Here is a 19985-nt window from a genome sequence, read left to right as displayed (position 1 = left end):
TCCTCTCCCACTCCTCTCACCTGGGACCCTGTGGGTGTGGGTGACACAGTGGGAGCCAGGCCTACACCCGGCAGCCCTTGATATCCTGTCTCCTTCCACTGAGGCGGGTGCTGTGAATGCTGGGAGGAGGGCCTCTCCCTGCTCTGCCAGCTAGGGGTGCCCAGAGGTTGGGGGGAAGGGGTGCATCAGTCAAGCCCTGGAAAGTCCTGATGGGTGTGAGGGTTGGCATCCCTGTACCTGTCTTTCCCTCAAGTCTTGGCAGAGCCCGACTATCCAGAACTAGGGCAGAGGAGTGTGCAGCCTCTCTCTCTCTCTCTCTCTCTCTCTCTCTCTCTCTCTCTCTCTCTCTCCACCCTTTCAGGCTGTGGGCTCAGGTTTCCCAGAGAGGAACCCTCCAAAGCAGACACCCCCAAAACTCCTGTCTGTGCTAGCCATATCCTGAGGTAGCTTGGACCCTACGCATCTAGGTCCCAAGGACCCTGCCCTTGACCTGTGGGAGGGGTGGTGTAAGAGGAAGGGGATGCCCCTGACGATGCCCCACTCCCCGCTCACGCCCCTCTCTCCCACAGCCTGTTTGACATGGGCGGTGAGTATTACTGCTTCTCCTCCGACATCACATGTTCCTTTCCCGCCAACGGCAAGTTCACCGCCGACCAGAAGGCTATCTATGAGGCCGTGCTACGCAGCTGCCGTGCCGTCATGAGTGCCATGAAGCCAGGTGTGGCAGGGTTGGGGTGGGGAGGGGCGGGCAGGTGGGCAGGTGTGGACAAGCAGGGCAGGGGCTGACAAGTGTAGATAGGGGCAGGGCCAGTGAAGTCGGTGGGCAGGTGTAGACGGGCAGGGCAGGGATAGTGCTGTGTGGAGAGGGGCAGGGCCATGGAAGAGAGGCTGTCCTCTCTGAGATGTGGCCTCCTAAACTCAGTGGCATGGATCCGGATGGTGTCAAGTCCCCCAGATCAGTCCTAGGAAAGGAAGCTTAGCACCAAGCAGGGACAGGGCTGGGGTTTGGGGCACACAGCCCTAGGTCACCCCAGGTCCCCTCTGACCACCACCCTCACAGCCCCTGCCTGACCCACTACTGAGTCCACTCCAGGCAGGGCCTGACCAGCCCTGGGTACTGGTCTCCAGTATCTCTCCAGGGTTGGGGAATGGTGAGTGGAGCCAGTGGAGTATTTGGGGTGAGGGGGTGGACAGACACCTGACTGGGGCTCTGAGTTCACGCTGAATTCTAGAGTAAGGTAAGGGGGGGCTGGTGGTCAAATCTGCATCCTTTTCAGGAGCCTTTAATTAAATAGTTACTGCTTAATATTGATTTATTTATGATATGACAGAGAAATTGAGAGAGGGAATGGGAGATTGAGGGAGAGAAAAAGAGACAGATGTAGACCTGTTTCAACTCTCATGAGGCTTCCCCCCTGCAGGTGGGGAGCGGGGGCTTGAACCTAGGTCCTTGAGCACGATGATGTGTGTGCTCAGCCAGGTGTGCCACCACCTGATATTATTTATTTATTTATTTATTTATTTTACTTAACAGGAACACTGCTCAGCTCTGGCTTGTAGTGGTGCAGGGAATTGAATCTGGTACCTTCCGTACCTCAGACGTTTGTCTTTTTGCATAACCATTGTCATCTCCCCATCCTTTAATTAATTATTTATTTATTTTACTTATTTTTATTACTACTAGGGTTATCACGGGGGCTCAGTGCCTGCACGATGAATCCACCACTTTCTCTCTCTCTCCCTTTCTCTGTCTTTCTTTTTTTCTTTCTTTCTATTTTTATTGGGTAGGACCAAAATTGAGAGGGCAGAGGGAGGTTGGGGGAGAAAGAGAGACACCTGCAACCGTCACCACTTGTGAAGTGTCCCCCCTGCAGGCAGGGATCAGGAACTCATATAATTTCTTTTTTATTTTTATTTTTTATAATTATTTATTTATTTATTTGTTATTGGATAGAGACAGAGATAAATTGAGAGCGAAGGGGGAGACAGAGAGGAAGAGAGACAGAGAGATACCTGCAGATCTGCTTCACTGCCTGTGAAGTGACCCCTGCGGGTGGAGAGCCGGGGGCTCGAACCGGGATCCTAACCGGTCCTTGTGCTTCGTGCCACGTGTGCTTAACTAATTTCTTTTTTCAAGATGTGTTTTATGTATTGCATATGAAAGATGACATGGTCCCTATGAGACAGAGAGAAGGCAGAGCTCCATGCAACACCAGTGATCAAACCAGGAATGTGAGGCACGCAAGTCCAGTGTTCTACCAGCTGACTAATTACTTCCCTGGTTACTTTTAAAAACACAAAAGAGCAGCCAGTGAGGTAGGGCAGTGGGTAGAGCATCTGACTTGTAAGCCTGAGGTCCCTGGTTCAGTCCCCAGCATTGCAAGTGCCAGAGTGATGCTGATACTCTGCTTCTGTTTTTTCTTTTCTGCTGTTCTTAAATCAAGACAGGGAAGGAAGGAAGGAAGGAAGGCAAGGAGGAAAGGAGGGAGGAGAGAAGGGAGGAAACACCTGAGCTCCAGAGCTGTAAAAGCCCCAGAACATGGCTTCTTTTGCTCCTAGAACTGATGGCTCACCATTTGGCTAGACAGCCTCTGTGGCCCCAGCCAGCTGTTGAGTAACTGACAGCATCCATCACTGGGCCAAGTGCTGCTTTTTTAGAAGCTCTCAACATCTCTCTCTCTCTCTCTCTCTCTTCCTCTCTCTTCCTTTCTTATTTATTTTTTTTCTGGACCTGGGACCTCACAGTCTCCCCACTCCCAAACTAGCTTTTCCCATTCAGCTAGAGAAAGAGAGGAGAGATTCTGCCGCACCAGAGCTTCCCACAGTGCGCTGAAACTCTCACGCGGTGCCTCACGCGGTGCCAGGAGCCTGCAGACAGTACTCTTTACTTTCATTTTTAAAGGTGTCATTTATTTACTAATGAGAAATATAGGAGGAGAGAGAAAGAACCAGATGTAACTCTGATACATGTGCTGCCAGGAATTGTATTCAGGACCTCATGCTTGAGAGTCCAGTGCTTTATCCACTGCACCAGCTCCCGAACTGGTGTCAGAATTCTAACGGGGGTTATGCATCCATGGCCGGGCAGACACCCTACCCAATGAGGTATCTCCCCGGCCCAGCCACTGTCACCTGCAGAGGAAGCAAATAGTGCCCAGGCATTTCCAGATCCACGCACCACCCCCACCCCCATCCCCACCACATCCAGCCCAAAAGCCCCCAGAGGCCTCAGCCCTGCATCCTCACTTGTCCAGTAGGGGGCAGAGCTTGTGATCAGAGGAGTCCCAGGATAGGCACCAAGGACGTGCCCCAAAAGGCTAACCAGGAGGGAAAGCCTGGTAACAGCTAAGCTCCTTGCAGGTGGGTAGATTGCCTGGGGCAGAGAAACCAGCCGTGAGCCATTGCTTTGCCCAGCAGTTGCCTCTTAACTATTAATAGTGGAAATTACCCCAACTAATTGTTGCATGAGAATAGAGACATACAGTCAGTGTACCCCCTTTTTGTGCATCAGAGTGGGACGGGTGAACAGACAGATGAGCAAACAGGGTGGGGGCCCCAGGGAGAGCTTTCACTGCACTCCCTAGGTACCTTCTGGGACTTTATGACCTTGAAGCCTGGAAATCCATCACCTATTAACTGTAAAGCCTGCCAGCCTGCACCTCTTCCCAGCCTTCACCTCTACCCCCAGGGCCTTCTCCTCTCTGCCTTTACCTCACCTGGGATTATAAGAAGGGTTGATTCTGAGTGATGCCCCTTGTATTTTTTTAATATTTATTTATTTATCTGATTTGATAAGACAGAGGAGGAGATAGAGAGGGAGAAAGAAAGACAACTGTAGCACTGCTTTGTGAAGCTTCCTCTCTGCAGGTGGGGACCAGGGCTTTGAACCCCAGTCCTTGTGTGTAGTGATGTGTGTGCTCAACCAGGTGCCCGACCTGCCCCTTGTAGTTGATGTTTTTTATTGTTTTGTTTTGTTTTTGTGCCTCCAGGGTTATTGCTGGGGCTCAGTGCCTGCACTATGAATGCATCACTCCTGGAAGCCATTTTTCCCATTTTGTTGCTCCTGTTGTTGTTGTTGTTACTATTGCTGTTGTTGTTGTTGTTGTTGTTGTTGGATAGGACAGAGAGAAACCTAGAGAGGAAGGGAAGACAGAGGGGGAGAGAAAGATAGACAGACACCTGCAGACCTGCTTCACTGCTTGTGAGGCGACTGTCCTGCAGGTGGGGAGCCAGGGGCTTGAACCAGGATCCTTATGCTGGTCCTTGCACTTCACACCATGTGCGCTTAACCCGCTGTGCTACCACCCACCCCCTTTAGTTTTAAATGGTGTGTGTGTCTGTCTGTCTGTCTAAGGCTTTGCCAGGAATGGTGAGGTACACCTTTGCAGGGGTACCCTCCTCTGAGAGCTGAGAGCCCTAAGGCTCTCTCTCTCTCTCTCTCTCTCTCTCTCACACACACACACACACACACACACACATATACATACACACACACACATACTCACACACTCTGTGCCAACCCAATTACCATTGTGGGGGTCACTGAGTGGACCAAGCACAGCATGTCCCCTTTCCCTTAAGTGACAGCTGCATTACCCACCCACACCCCCCCACACCCCCGGCAGCTAGGAATCTACTCACTTGGAACTCTGGTCCTGGCCCACCTCCCTCATAGAGAGCCAGCCAACCTGGACCCTGCTTCCTAAGGTGATGGGAGCCTTGTGCCTTCCCAGAAGAGGCCTGCCTGCACTCCTGCCTATTACTGGGCCTCAGGTTGAAGGATGGAGGACTGCAGACTCCATGGTGGAGATGACTGGAATGCAGTTAGACCAGACACTGCGGCAGCTGGCTTGGGAAGGTCGGTGGGGCAGGTGACATTTGGGCTCTGGAAAGACCCTGTGTGGTGGCCCGGCCTTCTTTGCTCCCCTCTGAGTTCCAGGTACAACCCCTCACTGCTGCCCCCTATGTGGTACAGAGAAGGCCACTACAGCCACATGCCATGCACTCCCTCCCCCCACCCCCACCGGGGTCTGGGTATAACCTGGTGGCACCTGCACAGCGGGTGTCTTGACCAGCTTGGACGCCCAGCACAGCAACACCAGCTCTACCCAGAAAGTGGCCAGGCTACAGGCAGTCCTCCACACACCCCACTCATGTCACCTGGGCACCCTGGCCAGGCTGACGCAAGCGGGCATAAGGCCTCAAGTCTGGCTGGCACAGGCTAGAGTGACCGAGCTGGCCTCAGATTCCCTGGTGTCATCGGGGTGGCAGGGGAAGGGGGCCAGCAAAGCCCCCAGAGCGTTCTCTGTCCTCCAAGTTGGGAGGGAGAGTGTAGCCCACAGACTATGGGGGCTTACACACCATGGGCTCTCAGATGGGGCAGGTTCCTCCTCCCTGGCCCCCACAGCATGGAGGCTGAGGCCAGGTCAGCTCCATTCCTTGTCCTAGCGGAAATGCCCCTGGTTTGTGGGCTCAGCTCCCAGGCCAAGACAAACAGCCACTGAGACTCCACGGCTGCTTCTTTTGACCTTCCAGGGAAGAGTAAAGAAAAATGGCTGGGGGTGAGGGAGCAGGGCTCACACAGTGCTGGTAGACACCCTGGGACTTGACTCCTGGGCCCATGTGTGTTGGCCTCTCTCAAGCAAGGGGGTGGGGGGGCGGCTGCTGGATGTGGGCCGAACGGAAAGGATCCAGACACCAGGGCTGCCTCCTGGCTTCTGGTTGGGGGAATGGAAGCACCGTAACCTCTGTCAGGGTGGGCAGTCTGCCCTCTGTACACAGGGTGTGCCCATGGGGCCCTGCCCTCAGAAGGGAAGAGACACTGGGGAAGACAAATGGTCCTGGCAACCCAGAGGTAGGTGGGTGTCCGAGCTGCCCATGACATTACCAAGTTCTTGTAACCCCCACAGCCACCTGCAGGCGCAACACCCCAGCTACCATAGGGTACTGAGGTCACCCCTCAGCACCCATGCCTCCCCCTTTTCCTTGTTCAGTGGCCTCACCCCATCTCCCCCACAAGGACACTACCATCACCACCACCACATACACACAAGGAGATTTGGCTTTGATTCTGTGGCTGTGGGGAGCCCACGCCCCATGGCTTATGAAAGTCATGTCTTCACCTTGTCTTTTTTCTCCCTCCCTTCTTTTTTTTCCTTTTCCCTTTCTTTCCTTCTTTCTTTCTATCATCTGTAGTACTTCACCATCCCAAATTAACTTTTTCAGAGAGAAAGAGAGAGGCAGGTGAGGCGCCAAAGCTTTCTCCAATGCAGTGGAAGCTGGGCTTGAACCCAGGTCCTGTGCATGAAAAAGCAGGCACACTACCAAGGTGAGCTATCTTGCCAGTGACTAGGACTCTCAGGTCATTCTGTACACCACACACACACACGCTCCTTACTCTCTTCCTGGTGTCTCAGCCACTGGGGGGAAGCTGACTGACAACACGAAGTCAGAAGCCTGCTGGTGGGAAGAACCCCTGTACCCCACCATCATCCTCGAGCAGGCCTGAGTCAGGAAAGGTGCCAGGTGACCCTCAGGAGTGCACTGGCCCATGGGCGCTATCATGTGTCTCCCTTGGCTGTGCTTGGGCCACCGCTGCTGGCTTTGCCTCCCCCCAAAGCAAGGGCAAGAGGGCACCTAGACTTCCTAGATGCCTCTTTAGAGATGACACAGAATACAAGGTCCCAAAGACAGAGGCTCAGACATCCATGACACTCAGGCCACCACAGGTGCCCTTTCTGGCAGGAGCTAGGACAATGAGGGTGGGTTACTCCACTGGCCTAAGAGGTCCCCGGGGGGGGGGGGGGTTGTAAGGCCAGGGCTGAGTTCACTGGCCACCTTCACCCCCTCAAGGCTCTCTGTCATGTGTGTGGGGAGCCCCACCCCTCAGGACTGCAAGGAGGCCACATTCAGCTCCCTACTGAGATGGCCCAGCCTCTCCCCACCCCCTGCCCCTCTATAACCCGAATGGGTCCCCAGAGGGCTGACAGGGGTCTGTGAAGGGGTAGGCTGCTCTGGGATGCCTGCCTGGAGTCTCTCCTGCTGCACCCCCAAGTCCTGGCAGGCACAGCATCTCCGGAGAACCATTGTCTTCTGGTGAAGTGAGCTCTTTGTCTGGAAGTGGCTTGTGAGGACGCATCTCCCAGGGCGTCTGCCACAGCCCAGCTCAGCTCCAGGCCTCGGGGCGGCACTGTCAGGCTCTGGCTGGAGCCCTGAGGCAGTAATGGATGCTCCGAGCAGTGGGCCTGGCCCCACACCCTAGCTGGCTCCCAGCCCGCTAGGGCGAGGTGTAGCCCAAGGGGGACAGATGGGCGCAGGGACTGGCCAGTGACCGAGGCTGCCCTGAACACAGAGGCCTGGTCGCTGCCCACCCCACACTTCCCCAAAGCTAATCATAGGGTGCAAACCCAGAGGCTACCCTGCCCTACCCTGGGGTCTGAGTGCATGGAGGAATTTAGCTTTCCCTGAGAGGGGAGGACATCTTAATTCAACCCATTAAATCACACCACTAAGGAGACCAGGGCCCCATTCACATTTATCGGGCACCGAGCAGGGCTCCAGGTTCATTCCGTCTTCTCAGGACTCAGAGGCTGAGTGAGACCAGGCTGTGCAGTGGGAAGGCTTCCGGAGGAAGCCTAACACAGACCCACTGGAGGAATGAGAGCAAGTAAGGGGTGGTCCCAGATCAACAGGCGGAAGGCATGGGAGAGCACCAACCGTCGGGGCCCTCAGCACAGGAGTTAGGGGGCTAGAGGGAGAAGGGAGGCTAGCCTGAGGTTCCTCAGGGTGCTCTTCTCGGGAGGAACCCAACTTCACCTGATACCTTTTGAAGAATTCGCCTGGAGGGGGCCAGGAGGAGGCTCACCTGTTGGAGCACACACACTACCACGCACAAGGACCCAGGCCTGAGCCCCCACTCACCACCTGCAGGGGGGATACTTCACAAGTGGTGAAGTAGGTCTGCAGGTATCTCTCTTTCTCTCTCCCTCTTTGGCTCCCCCTCCCCTGTTAAGTTCTCTATCCTACCCAATAAAATAGAAGAAAAAAAAGGGTGCAGGCACCAAGCCCCAGAATAACCCTGGTGGCAATTTAAGAAAAAAGAAAAAGAATTAGCCTGGTGTCCAGGCCTTCTGTTCAGCATGGTGAGCAGGTTGGTGTGGCAAAGGCTGGGGAGGTTGGGGGTCAGGAGAGGGTGGGGGTTCAGGAGATTTGGTGCTTGTTGGAGCAGGAGGGAGGGCAGTGTGCTGGCCCCCAGTCTGCAGTAGCATCTCCAGTGATGCCCCCAGAGGGAAAAACTTCTGGCCCTGCTGTGCAGGCAGCTGTAGTGGTTGGTGACAGTGGGGGTGGGGGGAGTGTAAGGGGGCCTGAGCCTGCGGGGGGGGGGTGCTCTGGTTGTGCCCAGCCCAAGGACACTTCGCACACTTAAGGCGCCCCTGCCTGGGCCATGGGTGTCGTAACTGCCATCCGGGCCAGACACTGAGGCCAAGTTGCTGGAGGTTTAATCACTGTCACAACCCTAACCACACACAGGCAGTAACTCCCACTTCCAGCCAAGGGAGCCATGTGCAAGGCCTTCCCCGAGGGCGTGCAGGCGAGCGAGACTAGAGGCGCCGCAGGGACCGCCGGGACTTGTATGTCCGGCCCCCGCGAGGGGGCCTCGGGGACAGGCGCGGCGCTGAGCTGCCAGCACAGAACATGATTTATACCTGCTTCCCACCCTCAGTGGAGACCGCGGCCCCACTGTGGAAGTCAGCCAGGCCTCAAGTCAGGCCGCGCTTCCTGGGGCTCCCCGTTGGCGCCTGGAAAAGGCCTGTGTGTCCAAGAGCAGTGGGCTGGGCTGGGGTGGCAGCCGCCACCCAGGAGAGACCCTTCCTCAGCCCCAAGGGGCCAAGTCAGCAGAGAGAGTTTGCAGAGCTGCTGAAGTGTGTGTGTGTGTGTGTGTGTGTGTGTGTGTGTGTGTGTGTGTGTGTGTTTGGGGGGGGGCTAGCCCCAAGCCCAGGGCAGGGGGTGACCTAATGGAAGGGTGTCCAGAGCCCACCCTCTGTCAGGCTCCAGGGGCAGCCAGAGACCTCCATCCTCTCTCTGACATGTGGATCTGTGTAGGAAAGGAGGTGCAAGAAATGATCCAGCTCACTTGGCCAGTATGCTGCTTTGCCATGTGCTTGACCAGGAAGGGAGGGAAAGAGAAAGAGAAAGGGAGAAAGGAGGGAGGGAAAGAAAAGGGGAAGAAGGGAGGAATAGGGAAAGAGGAAGGAAGAATAGGAGGAGGGGAAAGAAGGAGGAAGAGGGAAAGAGAAAGGGAGGAAAGGAGAAATAAGAGAAGGGTTGGCTAGGGGCCAGACTGTGTCTCTCCCAGGAAGGGCCAGCTTTCCTGCCGAGTCCCCAAGGATGAGGAGTTGCAGGCTGGGCAGGTCTGTAGAAGGTCTGATTCAGACAAACCTCAGGTGCTAGTGGAACAGATGGCAGCCTGACCTGGGGAGGGCAGAGTGAGCTATGCATCCAGGATGGCCCGAGGGAGAGGCAGGCTAGGGTGTGTGGTGAGCATTGTGTATGAATCCAGGAGCCAGCTGGCCATGGGCAACAGGTGAATGGTGGCACATGACAGCTGAGGAACTACTACCCTGTTGGACAAAGGCTGGTAGCATATGAAGGGTCCAGTCCAGATTCACACAGAGGGGACAGAGAAGGGGGAGACACTGGATCCCATCCCTCAGGTCTCTGTTTCCCTCGGGGTGTGCTAAGTCCCTGCCCACACTCTGCAGTGGCCATAGTCACAGCCCAGACCCCAGGCTGCAATCCCAGTGTCAGCGACTCACAGATAGTCTGGGTGTTCCCCACCCCCACGCCAAGGAACCCAGGCTGGGCACTGCCCTGTGAGAGAGGCAGGTGCTGCCCCCTCCACTGACTCAAAGCCTAGGTTTGGGGACTCTGGGAGGATGAGCGAGCCCTGTGGCTCCAGCCAACCCAAGCGCCCATCTATAGGGCCTCATCCTGGGAAAACCAGGGCCCAGCAGGATAGTTGTCGAGGTGGCAGCATGGCCTGTCGTGTGCAGACTGCTGTGATATGGGGTGGGGATGACAGGCAGGGCTTGGTGGAAATACCCCCAGTGTGCCCACATACCTCCAGGGCTGCCCACCAGGTAGAGGGGCATCAGGGACTGGCACTGGCCACTGTTCTGGTTGAAGCAGTGCACAGGGTGCCCCCCACTCTATCAGCACGTGTCCCAGGGTCTGGGTCAATATGTAGGGTGCTTCATTGGCCTAGGTAAGTCCTTGTCTGGTGCTGGAACTGAGTGCCCAGGTGAGGGTGGAGCCCGCTCACAGGGCAAGAGTGAGAGGGTAGAGTCCCTGGAGCCAGCAGATGGGGAAAGCCCAGCAATGGCCCAGCTCCTCACAGGCACTTTCCCGGGGACCTCTCGGGCAACAGGGCTGAGCCCCACAAAGCTTCATACCCCCCTGAAACTGCCTGGGGAGGTTCTGCACACTGACCTTTGCCCCAGAAACATGGGGCAAAGATGAGTTTGATTAGCAGCCTGGGGGGTGGATGGCCAGACCCCTGCCAGCAAGCCTTGAGGCCGTGCCAACTGCACCTTCACCCCAGAAACCTTTGCTCCCTGCAGCAGCTCCAAGGATGACTCAGCCCCATTCTGGGATGTGCAGGGATCACCCCCAAGCCCCGGGCTTCCCTCTGGCCTCAGCTCTAGGCAAACGTTGGCCCTGATCCCAGGGCTCCGACGCTGCCCACGCCTGCTGCTGCTGCTGATGTGTGTTTGTGGGGGGGGGGGGCGAAGGGGGCAGTGCATGATCTCCCCCTGGTGCCCAGAGATCCTGCTGGGCTCCCCAGCTTCCAGAGCATGCACTGGCCAGGGCCAGTCAGAGGTTGGCCCTTTGGGGGAAGGGGAGCAGTGGGCATTTGAGTACTCCTGGCTTTGAGGTACAGGGGCCTGCCCCTGAGGAAACCATGGAGGACCACTATGCCCCTTCACCTCGGCTAGCATGAAGGTTATGGGTCTCCCCTAGTCCTGGCCCTGGAGAGTCCTGGTTTGATGGCAAAACCACCCCCCTTTGAACCACAGGCGTCTGGTGGCCAGACATGCACCGCCTAGCCGACCGCATCCACCTGGAGGAGCTGACCCGCCTGGGGGTCCTGAATGGCAGCGTGGATGCCATGGTGCAGGCCCACCTGGGCGCCATCTTCATGCCGCACGGGCTCGGCCACTTTCTGGGCATCGATGTGCACGATGTGGGCGGCTACCCTGAGGTCAGTGTGAATGCTTCTGCCAGGGGCTGCCATGGAGCTGGCCCTCCCTGGGGCTGCTTTCTGGGAGACGGGGACAGGCAGGTGGGCAAAGGACAGCCCACACAAGGCCCAGCACCCCTTCAGCCATTGGTTGGTCCTGAGCCAGGCCGCTGCCACCAGGTCCCTGCCCATCCCTGGGGTGCTTCCTACAGTGGCCACACCCACAGGACCTGGCACTGAGCCGTGATCCCTGGACTGCTTACTCTGGTGGCAGCTAGTCAGTGCAGAGTACTGGACACAGTCCCTGAAGCTGCATCTTGGCAATGGGACTGACACTGCCCAGTCAGGTCCTCCTGCTTCTGGCTCCAATCAGATGGAAGTAGTGGGGCACCACCAGCTGGTGACCATCCCTGGTGCCCCTCACAAGCCCAGTGGCAGGCTGCCCACCCTGCTAGGCCCTGGGGCCAGCCTGCCCAGTGGCTGCACCTCCAGGGAAAGAAGGTCTGTGTGGGTGGTTCCAGACTAGACTACCCCCCTGCCCCCAGCAGTGGAGCCTTGAAGGGACCACCCAGAGGGTGGCCCCGGAGGCCGTGGAGGGCAGGTGGCTGCAGCCTCTCCGCCTGGTGGGCAGGGGTGAGCTGGGTTCTGGCCCCCTGCCAGTTCGCAGGGGGCTGGTTATGCAATTGGTGCACACCCTGAGGCCCACCAGCCAGTTAGCCAAGACTTGGCTTGGCCTGTTGGCTGCAGAGTATTTTGAAAGAGCTAAGAATGATTTGGGGGAGGGGGGAGAGAATTGTGTGTATGGGGGAGATTGCTCAAGAGCAGTATTATTATTCAATTATTTTTTTTCCCTCAAGTGTAAACAGTTCAATTTGGAGAAACAAAATCAGTTTAATTTCCTAATTTCTATCCTTCCCATTGTGTGTAGGAAGCCAAGAACAGGGGGTGGGGGCAGGGGGCTTCCAGACATTGTTAACCAAGTCTCATTATTCATGAGTCGCCAAAGCCCTTTTTCTTTCTTTCTTTCCTCCTCCTCCTTTTTTTTTTTTCCACCAGAGAAAATTGGCAGCTAACTGTTTTCATCTTTTCCAGTAAGCAGCCCTTTGTGCTCACAGGGTCTATTTTTCTGACAGCTCAACCTCATTGGTAGATATATATATGGTTTTTCCTACTTAAAAAAAATTTTTTTTTTCTGTCAGGCTGAAAGACACATCTGAGTCTCCTCTGCTCAGAGCCTGGTGGAAGTTGTGGCCCCGGCAAGCTCTTCACCCAGATAGAGGACAGAATGGGATGTGTGGTTGGCTCCCCTCACCCCTTAGTAAGGTTGAAGTCCCTGGGGAACCCTGATCAGCCTGCATCCTTCTGTCCTGCTCTGACCACTCCTGGTGCAACCCCCCACCACCTGAGGGGGTGCTCTGAGAGGGGTATGTGTCAGTGGGGCTGTAGCAGGCGTGTCCTCTGATGCCCCCGGGGACCTTCTTTGGTCCCTTTCACCCCAAATCTGACAGTCCTCAATTTTTCTGGGAGACAGTCTGTGCCCCCTCTTGTGTGCACGCCAAAGGGGCAGTTCTACATGTAAGCCACTCTTCTTCTAGCGTTTGCCCTTCTTCCGTAGCCAGTCAACAGCAAAGCTGTCAGGAGCTGCTTGTTGCTGGCTTTGAAAGTGACTGGGATCCATGTGGATTCAGTCGGCTAGGAAGGATCGTCAGTTTCCCCAATGAATGGGTACTTACGGGATGCACCATGAGAAGGTCGATCCAATGCAACCCATGTAAGCCATGGTGACAAGGAAATGGGGACCTGACAAGGAAATGTCAGGTCTCTGTCAAGCCCACCAGTTTTGAAAAACAAAGAGTCCTGAGGAAGCAAACACTGTGGTGGTGGCGGTGGGGGGACGTTTGCAGTGGGCGGAGAGGCCAAGGGCAGGTATGTGCTTAAGGCAGCTGGGACAGGAAAGCTGGAGCAGAGACCCTGGAACTCCAGGCTCTGATAGGTCCCTTCTGGGCAGGATATTGGGCCCTGACTCGACCGTGAACACAGAGATGGCTATTCCAGAGGGGGCCCTTTTGTTGTCTTCCCCTACCCCCAGCAGGCCAGTGACCCAGAAGAAAGTATCATGGTGTGGCTGGGGGCCACACCAGACAAACTTCTGGGACCCAGCAGTGGTGGGCCATGGTGCACTGGTTATCTTAAGCCAGGTCAGGGCGGCTGTGCGCACCTGCTTCCCGTGCCCTTCGGTCCCCACCCTTGTTGAATCAGTCACAGACTTCCCCGCTGTGCCCAACTCAGAGGCTGCGCCAGCCCGTTTCTAGTTACCTTACATGAACTGCTAATTGAAGTCTGATGTTATTGGCCCCCAAACAGCCTGAAATGACAGCTCCATCTCCAGCAGCTGGGCTTCCAGGGCTTCCAGGGCAAAGAGGCGTGAGCGGGGCAGGGCAGGGCCGGCTCGCAGCCAGAGCAGAAAACCTGCTCACTTGCTGCCCAGTCGCTCACAGGCCCAGCTGGGAACCTCGGGGATCTGGGAGAGTCAGGGTCACTTCTGGAATTGTCCTGGTTGACGTCCACCCTGGCAGCTCACACAACTATGCCTGTGAGTGGACAGGCCTGGGCCGGGTGCGTACTTGAGGGGCACATGCAGATGGTTCGTGGGGTGCAGAGCCACTGTTACTCACACCTCAAGAGAGGGAAGCTGCTCCCCACAGACTCAGCCAGGGCCCCAGAGCCTGGTGATATCCTGACGACTCTGGAATACACAGGAGCCCACATGCATTTGTGTGCATGTGTCAGGACTGGTGCTGGCAGGCCCCTCTTTGTGTATGGCAATGCCTTTCCTACCACCCCCCCGACACACACCAGAGGCCCCACGGGAAACCTGGCACTTGGCCGGAGAGAGTGGTGCCTCACTTGAGCCACCTGGAAGAGAAGAGTAGGTAGAGCCTAGGGAAGCCTCACCGGCTCCTTAAAAGCTTTTTTGGCTTCTGCCATTCCCCTGGCATGGCATGGGCCTCGGTGAGGACAGCCAGACACCATGCCCACCCTGTGGCTACGTGGAGGCTGGCCCTGAGTGTGAGCACGGAGGGGGGGGGTGTCCTTAGGGTTCCTGAAGGCAGTTCTGGGGACCCCAGTGGGACCAGGACACTCAAAGCCTGGGGGGCTGGCAGGGTCTTACCAGAAGTGCCTTGGCACAGGGTGAGCGGGGCCAATCTGGACTGGAGATCCCCCTACTCACAAAGCCACCTCTGCATCTCCAGTGAGACCCTGGGGTGAGGGGCTGAAGCCATGAGGCTGCCTGGGCAGCGGATGGCTCCCTGTGCCCCTGTTGCCAACTGGACCAGGGAGCTGACAGCCGGCTGGCTCCTCTCCCTCCCCAGGGCGTGGAGCGCATCGACGAGCCCGGCCTGCGGAGCCTGCGCACCGCTCGCCACCTGGAGCCGGGCATGGTGCTCACCGTGGAGCCAGGCATCTACTTCATCGACCACCTCCTGGACGAGGCCCTGGCCGACCCTGCCCGCGCCTGCTTCTTCAATCATGATGTTCTGCAGCGCTTCCGAGGTTTTGGTGGGGTGAGTGCCGGGACACGTAGCCTTGCTCTCCACCACTGTAACGTGAGAAGGGCCTCACCCCTCAACAGAAGACACAAATTCTGTTTTGTTTTTTAATTTTTTATTAAATATTTTATTTACTTATTATTGGATAGAGACGGAAAGAAATTGAGAGGGATGGGAAGATAGGAAGGGAAAGAGACAGATACTTGGGAGTCGGATAGTAGCACAGCGGGTTAAGCACAGGTGGCGCTAAGCGCAAGGACCGGTGTAAGGATCCCGGTTCAAGCCCCTGGCTCCCCACTTGCCAGGGAGTTACTTCACAGGCGGTGAAGCAGGTCTGCAGGTGTCTGTCTTTCTCTCCCCCTCTCTGTCTTCCCCTCCTCTCTCCATTTCTCTCTGTCCTATCCAACAAAGACGACATCAATAACAACAACAATAATGACAACAATACAACAAGGGCAACAAAAGGGAATAAATACTTAAAAAGAGAGAGAGAGATACTTGCAGCCCTGCTTCACCACTTGTGAAGCTTCCTCCCTGCAGGTGGGGACCAGGGGCTTGAACCTGGATCCTTGCACACTGCGGTATGTGCTTAACCAGGTGTACTACCACTTGGCCTCCCCTTCCTTTGCTTTTTTTCTTTCCTTCCTTCTTTTTCTCCATTTATTTATCTATGTATTTATTTATTTAGTTTAACCAGAGCACTGCTCAGCTCTGGCTTATGGTGGTGCAGGAGACTGAACCTAGGACTTTGGAGCCCCAGACATGAGAGTGTCATGACCTAACCATTATGCTTTCTCCCCCTGCCTGAAGCCTGCTTTTCAGTGGTGGCCTAGAGCCCATGAGGCCAGCCCCTTCCCTCATGGGGAGTATTGACTCCTCTTGAGAAAGGAGTCAGCAGTGGGGGCCAGCCTGAAGCTAGAGAGCCCTGCCCCTCTCATCCAGCTCTTGAAGCTGGCTCAGAAATAACTAGTGTCTCCCCTGCGGCCATATCTCCCCAACACACTGGAGCTCATCTATCTCAGAAAAAAAAGCAAGTTTGGGCCCGGTTTATATTTCGACAGGAGGAATTACAAGAGTCTGTCGTTCTGGCCTAGGTCCGCATCGAGGAGGACGTCGCGGTGACCAACAGCGGCATGGAGCTGCTCACCTGCGTGCCCCGCACCGTGGAGGAAATCGAAGCCTGCATGGCAGGCAGTGACAAGGCCTTTACCCCGTTCTCTGGCCCCAAGTAGAGTGGTCAGGAGTGCCTGGTGGAACAGAGGACCCCACCGTGTCCCCACTCTTCACTGTGGGCAGCCGCTGATTGGTCTTCCTGTGCCGAGAGATGGTGCTGAAACTCCCTCCCAGGCCAACATCAGTGATTGTTCAGGCCAGATCATACTTGTTTCCAGGGGGAACCCTTGCCCCTACTTTTTTCTAACCTTCCACAAGATCACAACAGTTAATCGGTTTTTCCTTTGCTCAACTGACAGTGACTTTTAGAAATGCTGAGTGGAAAGTGTCTTGCTGCCGTTTGTATTCTTTTGCTCAAGACACATGCCTTTTCAGACCTTTCCTCTTCAAAAGCCAATAAACAGAATGGGATTTTCAGTGAATTTTTTTCCCTAAAACAGGCCGTCCTTCCTCAGTCCCTTTCCCCTCTGCAGATAACCACCAGCCCTGCAGAAACCAAGGCACCTCTGTCAGACCACCACACGTTTGCACATGTTGAAAGGTGAAGTGGGGCTGGCAGTGGCACACCTAGTTTGAGTGTGTATTACCACGAACAAGGACCCAGGCTCAAGGACATCAGACGAAGAAAACAGATGGGTGGGAAATCTCTGTAGTCCAAGTATGGGACCTTTTTGAAAACTCATGGAAGTTACTACACAGACTGCTGTCTTTCTACAGTAGTCATACAGAAGTATAACACAAGCATATTGATGTAAACAAGCATCTACTAGGTGTCAGTATGCTATAAATACAAGCCCCCCTCCCCGTTCTTAGAGCTGAGAGTTACCTAAGAGAGGCATTACCTTAAATGAATATATAAATACAGCATCTCACTGTTTCTCTTATCTGAGAGAAGAGGGAAAAAGGAGTAACAGGTGGAGGTATGACTTAGAAAGGAATTAAGGGAGAGCAGGACCGTAGAAAAAGCAAATACTGGGAGTCAGGCAGTAGTGCAGCGGGTTAAGCACACGTGGCGCGAAGCACAAGGACCGGCGTAAGATCCCGGTTTGAGCCCCCGGCTCCCCACCTGCAGAGGAGTCGCTTCACAGACGGTGAAGCAGGTCTGCAGGTATCTTTCTCTCCCCCCCCCCGCCCTATCTAACAATGACGATATCAATAACAACAATAATAACTACAACAATAAAAAACAAGGGCAACAAAAGGGAAAATAAATAAAAAAGAAAAAGCAAATACTAATAATATCGAGATAGGCAACCCGCATCTGTGACCTTGGGAGAACTACTTGCAGGATCCAATGGAGGGGATGGGGACACAGAACTCTGGTGGTGGGAATGGCGTGTAATTATACCACTACTATAATTTTGTAAATCAATATTAAAGAATAAAAAATACACCTTCAAAAAATTTAAAGTATCAGGGGCCAGGATGCAGTGCATCTAGTAGAACGCACATGTATCAATACACAAGGACCTGGGTTCAAGCCCCTGACCCCCACCTGCAGGGAAGAAGCTTCATGAGCAGTGAAGCAATAGTGTGTCTCCCTTCCTATACCCCCCATCAATTTGTCTCTACCTAAAGAAATATGTATTTTTTAAGTTTTTTACTTATAAAAAGGAAACATTGACTAAACCATAGGATAAGAGGGGTACAACTTCACACAGTTCCCACCACCAGAACTCCGTATCCCATTCCCTCCCCTGATAGCTTTCCTATTCTTTACCCCTCTGGGAGTGTGGACCCAAGATCATTGTGGGATGCAGAAGGTGGAAGGTCTGGCTTCTGTAATTGCTTCCCTGCTAAACATGGGCATTGGCAGATCGATCCATACTCCCAGCCTGTCTCTCTCTTTCCCTAGTAGGGAAGGGCTCTGGGGAAGCAGAGCTCCAAGGCACATTGGTGGGGTTGTCTGTCCAGGGAAGTCTGGTCGTATCCTGCTAGCATCTGGAACCTGGTGGCTGAAAAGACAGTTAACATACAAAGCCAAACAAATTGAACAATCATGGACCTAAAGGCTGGAATAGTGCAGATGAAGTGTTGGGGTAAATATATTTTTTAAAAAGCGAAAATATTTAAAAACAAATGTTTCAGTGCCATGAAGGAAAGTAACAGGATTGATCTTGTTTACAAAGGCTGGGGGCTGAAACAGGAAGGTCTGAAAGTAGAATGCAAGGCAGTTATTCCAGAGGCATAATCAACTGACTGAATGCTTGGAGTAAAAAGAGCTGGGAAAAGAGACTGGGTAGTGGCACACCTGGTTAAGCACACACCTTACCACGCACAGGGACCCAGGTTAGTGCCCCTGCTTCCCACCTGCAAAAGGGAAACGTAATGAGCAGTGAAGCATGTACTGCATGTCTCTGCCTATCTCCTCATCTTCCCTTCATTTCTCTCTGTCCCATCAAATAAAGGAAAAAAAAAAAAAAGCGGCCAAGAGCAGTGGATTCACCATGCACACCAAGTCCCAGCGGTAACTCTGGTGACAATCACAAAAAAAAAAAAAAAAACCAGTGCTAGAAAAAGCCCTGCAGCCAAAGCAAACTGGAAGAGATGGAGAGAAATGGGGTCAGGTAGTGGCACACCTGGTTAAACACACATAACAATGCTCAGGGTCTCAGGTTCAAGCCCCCGGTCCCCCTACCTGCAGGGGGAAAGCTTTGCAAGTAGTAAAGCAGGATTACAGCTGTCTGTCTCCTCTATTCCCCCTTCCCTCTCCATTCCTTGATGTCTCTATCCAATAAATAAAGATTTTTTTTAAGTTACTTTAAAAAAAAAAAAAAGACAGGAGGGAAATCAAGTTGGCAAGGTCAGACGAAGCCACACCAGAGATGGTCTCACCCTGTGTACAGGGGGTAACAGTAGGAGTTCTGGGAATGTGCAGTCAGTCATCCTGGAAGGCCGAATCCAGGCAAGAGAAGCCGGAAGGTGGCAGCTGGGTTGGAAGGGGAAGCAGACAGGCCGAAGACACTGAGAAGGTGGATCTGAAAGGTGGCGACGTGGAAAGGCATCTGGCTCTACCAGCTGCTTCCAAGGGAGTGGCAAGACTTGGGTATCTGGGATGTAGAAGGCTGTTACTGCCTCACTAGTAACTCTGTTCCCTGCCAAGTTCAATTCTACAATCTCAAATCCCCCTACGTGCCTCTGCTTACCTTTCAGGCCTAGAGCTATTCTTTTACTGCAGCATGGAGTGGGGATGTATATATTGTATATGTATATAAGACTAGTTGGGGTGGCGGTCGCCTCTGAGGATCTGCAGAATGCATGTGACTCTTCAGACAGTCAAAGAGCACCAGGTGTGTTTTTTTTTTTTTAAGTGCTTTTATTGAATTAAGAGCTGGCACCTGCACAAAGAAATCGCCTGTCGAACTCCCCCAATGTAGGTTATTAGATCGTAAATTACAACTAATTCTTAAAAAATGAAATGGGAAACAACTACATAGAAATAATTACTGTACTACAATTTTCATTAAGGTGCAGTAAGTAGGAATCTATTTCCCAAGATGGAAATAACTGAAGGATTCCAGAAGTAGCTAAATGCATCTTCCTTTGAAACACTCAAACCACTTTCTTTGGCTCAGTCTATGGAATTCACTTCTAGATACGTGAGGTGTCCCATCAATGAAGACAACACATTTTAAACTGTCCTTGGGAAGGAAAGGCCTTACTCTGCCCTTCCCCACTGTTTACCTGCTACTAGTGTTAGGACTGATTTCCTCCCAGTCTAAATGGAAAAAAATTGGGACATGAGGTGTCTGAGCAGGTGTGTGTCCGTGCGTGCTTTTGTTAGTATCCATTTCTGAATCAGCCCAGGTGACAAAGGTGCACTCTATGTTCGCAGAAAACAATGTTCTGACCCACCAAGGGGACTCTACACTTGGATGAAAGCACCTCCCCACCCCCACCCCCACCGGGCTGACAACAGGAATGGCAGCAGGGCACCTACCTGCTGTTCAGAACCATTCACCAAGTGGATGGCTCTCCTGACATCTAACATAAAGAAACAGACCCACAAGGAAATGCAGTCA

The 19985-nt window shown here is 54.0% G+C and overlaps 1 protein-coding gene across 1 annotated transcript in view; it reads left to right on the top strand.

Moving 5' to 3' along the window:
* Window positions 1-16380, top strand: part of PEPD (peptidase D) — a 136961-nt gene extending 120581 nt beyond the window's left edge. Inside the window, exons 12-15 of the mRNA XM_007539474.3 lie at window positions 570-718; window positions 11076-11260; window positions 14614-14805; window positions 15885-16380. Of these exons, the coding sequence (XP_007539536.1) occupies window positions 570-718; window positions 11076-11260; window positions 14614-14805; window positions 15885-16022 (664 nt within the window). The 3' untranslated portion in view covers window positions 16023-16380. The remainder of the gene's footprint in view (window positions 1-569; window positions 719-11075; window positions 11261-14613; window positions 14806-15884) is intronic.
* Window positions 16381-19985: the final 3605 nt, after the last annotated feature.

This window comes from Erinaceus europaeus, chromosome 2 (genome assembly GCF_950295315.1).
Source record: "Erinaceus europaeus chromosome 2, mEriEur2.1, whole genome shotgun sequence".
Lineage (NCBI taxonomy): Eukaryota > Metazoa > Chordata > Mammalia > Eulipotyphla > Erinaceidae > Erinaceus > Erinaceus europaeus.
Note: the sequence above shows the minus strand (reverse complement) of the source record. Positions and strands in the feature narration are given on the sequence as shown.